This window comes from Nicotiana tabacum, chromosome 21, assembly GCF_000715075.1.
Source record: "Nicotiana tabacum cultivar K326 chromosome 21, ASM71507v2, whole genome shotgun sequence".
In the NCBI taxonomy this organism is placed as follows: domain Eukaryota; kingdom Viridiplantae; phylum Streptophyta; class Magnoliopsida; order Solanales; family Solanaceae; genus Nicotiana; species Nicotiana tabacum.
The window spans coordinates 84,154,518-84,157,096 of NC_134100.1; the positions used below are offsets into that span (position 1 = coordinate 84,154,518).

General features: G+C 30.8%; 1 protein-coding gene across 1 annotated transcript; it reads right to left on the reverse strand.

Moving 5' to 3' along the window:
* Positions 1-1,063: 1,063 nt before the first annotated feature.
* Positions 1,064-2,335, reverse strand: LOC107827937 (vascular-related unknown protein 1-like). The gene is made up of 3 exons (XM_016655171.2): positions 1,972-2,335; positions 1,438-1,503; positions 1,064-1,317 (listed from the first exon to the last, which is right to left on the reverse strand). Exons 1-3 carry the CDS (start codon positions 2,245-2,247, stop codon positions 1,165-1,167), a joined length of 495 nt encoding a protein of 164 aa, XP_016510657.1. The 5' UTR covers positions 2,248-2,335; the 3' UTR covers positions 1,064-1,164.
* Positions 2,336-2,579: the final 244 nt, after the last annotated feature.

A 2,579-nucleotide genomic window follows, 5' to 3' on the forward strand; every position in this document is an offset into this window, starting at 1 on the left:
GTACTATTTGAAATCTTACAACTTCGTCTTCCATTAAACTTTTGGTCTAATGTTATTAGGAAAAAAACTCATTTTCGCTATTAACCTCTAATGGAGCTCGAACCTGAGGATAATTTAGACCATATTCAAAAGTTAATGGAAATATGGACTTTGTGGAAAAAGAATTTGGACAGGTGGTCCACTCATTTTATCGTTGGAGCTCCGATAATAAAAAGGTAAATAGATTTGTTAAACAAAAAGCGTATGAATAGATTAAAAATGTAACGATTGACAAAATTAAGGAATTTTGAGTTTTTCTCCCCTTAATCTTTTACTAAATATTTTGCAGCAAAATGGCAAATAAGGTAGTTGGAGCGACTGGAGTATTAACAATTTCCATCTAGTAGCATATTCTTTTCAAAATTGATATAAGATCCTTGAAATAAAATAATATTCTCAGAAAAATACCTCTTTCGTTGACAATTGCATACACTAACAATTCATGACTTTTGGCTATCCGTGAATTAAAATTGCCGCCGAAAGCCTGAAGGAAAATCAGTTGTTTTGCTTACCAAATTAATTTTTACTTATTTTTTCCTTTTTGATTTTTTTTTTTTTTTTTTTTGCTTTGCAGTATTATTCTTTGGACCTTGGAATATAAATGTGCTCGGATATGGTTCTGAAAGAATTTCTGCGTGTCTTAAAAGAACTTTCTCTTCTTTTTTAAGAAACAAAATTAACTTTTTTGGTATGTATAGTGTTCCTTGGCTATGGTTTAGCACCAAGAACCTCCTTTTTTTGGTTATGTATAGTGTTCCTTGGCTATAGTTTAGCCGATATACTTATATAATTACCTTATAAATGACTTTACTGTCTAAATATTTTTTATGTTGTAATGAATAAAACTTAAACTCATCAAATATTTAAACCTTAATAAGAAAAAATAATTATTTACTTCAATAATATTGTTTAAGAAAAATAAATCTTCAATTTCTTTTTGTTACCTTTTTTCCTTTCCGTAGGTGGATCACAACTTACAAGGATAATGATGTAATGAGACCACTTCATTATCTCATAATGATCTTCTATATCCTTTAAAAATAAGAGTTAGATTTTTACATGGACTAGAGAAAAAAAAATGTACAAATTTTTACATGGACAGGGTGGGGTGGGGGTGGGGGAGAATCAGCCCTTGTAGTTGACAAACATGGATAAAGGCACAAGACAAAGTCCTTTCTTCTTCAGGTCAGTATAGCCATTATTTTCAAAAGATATGCTGTGGCCTCTCTCTACATTCTGCATTTCTTGGATTATTTGTCTTGAGCTTCCTTCATTTCCCTACAAAATTATTAAACACCCTAAATTAATTGTACTAACTGTTTTAGTTGTGGTTAAAATTTAAAAGTAAAAACAAAAGGCAAAGAGAAAAATTGTAATAAAATATGGAGTATTAATTACCAGAAAGTTTCCGCTATTGTTTTCTGTTCTTCTGTAATTGATGTCCATCTGCTTAAAACTGCTTACCTGTTGAGGCCACAGAACACTTATCAGAACAAAACAGAATGGTAGAGGTTGAACACATAATATACTTAAATAAATAAAAATATTTTCTCTATATTTTAGATGAAGTGATCACACAATTAATATAATATCAGAATATTACACAAAGATCTAAGTTCAAATATTAATATATCCGACAAGGAAAAAATATTTTCACGTGTTAGACTCATTAAAAACTAACCATGCCAACAAGGTGAGAGTAATGGATGGAGATTATAAGTATTGAATTCTTATGAACCCAGCGTTTTTTCAATATGAAGTATAGAATTATATGTCAAATATCATTAAAATTATAGTAATAAATAGTAGTAATAGATTTTGAACTCATGATATCAAAAATATAATCGGTTTAGGATAAGAACCTAAAGACTGTAATTTGTCTTTGCAAGTAAGGAGACATGTCGAAAACATAATATAAAATTAAATAATTACCTTAGGACTGTTGACAGGTGAACTAGCAGTGTCTTCCAAATCAGGATCAGAGATTTTCTTATTTCTTGGCTTCTTCAAATTCAATCTCTTAACATGAGAAGCAGCATCAGATAGCAAAGAAGGGTTGCCAAAACTATCATCCTCAGAATTAGATGATCTATTTTCCCTTTGGTTCATTAATGAAAAATCATCCAAATAAGTCGTCCATCCACTCTCTTCTTGATTTGTTGCAGCTTCAAAATTATTCATAGATGAAGAAGTCTTTGGACCTTCCATTTTCCTATGACAAAAGAATTTTTTTTTCTTTCAAGTGCTTTTTGATGGAGTATTTGGAATGTGTTTTTGTGAAGTTGAGTACTTGATATGGTTTGAGGGGATATATTAGGTTAAATAGGATTGAGTTAAATAGAAAGGAAAAAAGAAAAGGGGGGTGGGGGTGGGGGTGGGGGTGGGGGTGGGGGAGGAGAGACCATGACTTGAAATCTAGGAAGAAATTGGAAAATAACCGCTTTTAATTCATGCTATGTGATGACCCAAAAGGTTATGTTTAAATTTAATAATTAATTCTGTATTCTAAGACCTCGAAAAGTACTATTTATCATTTATCG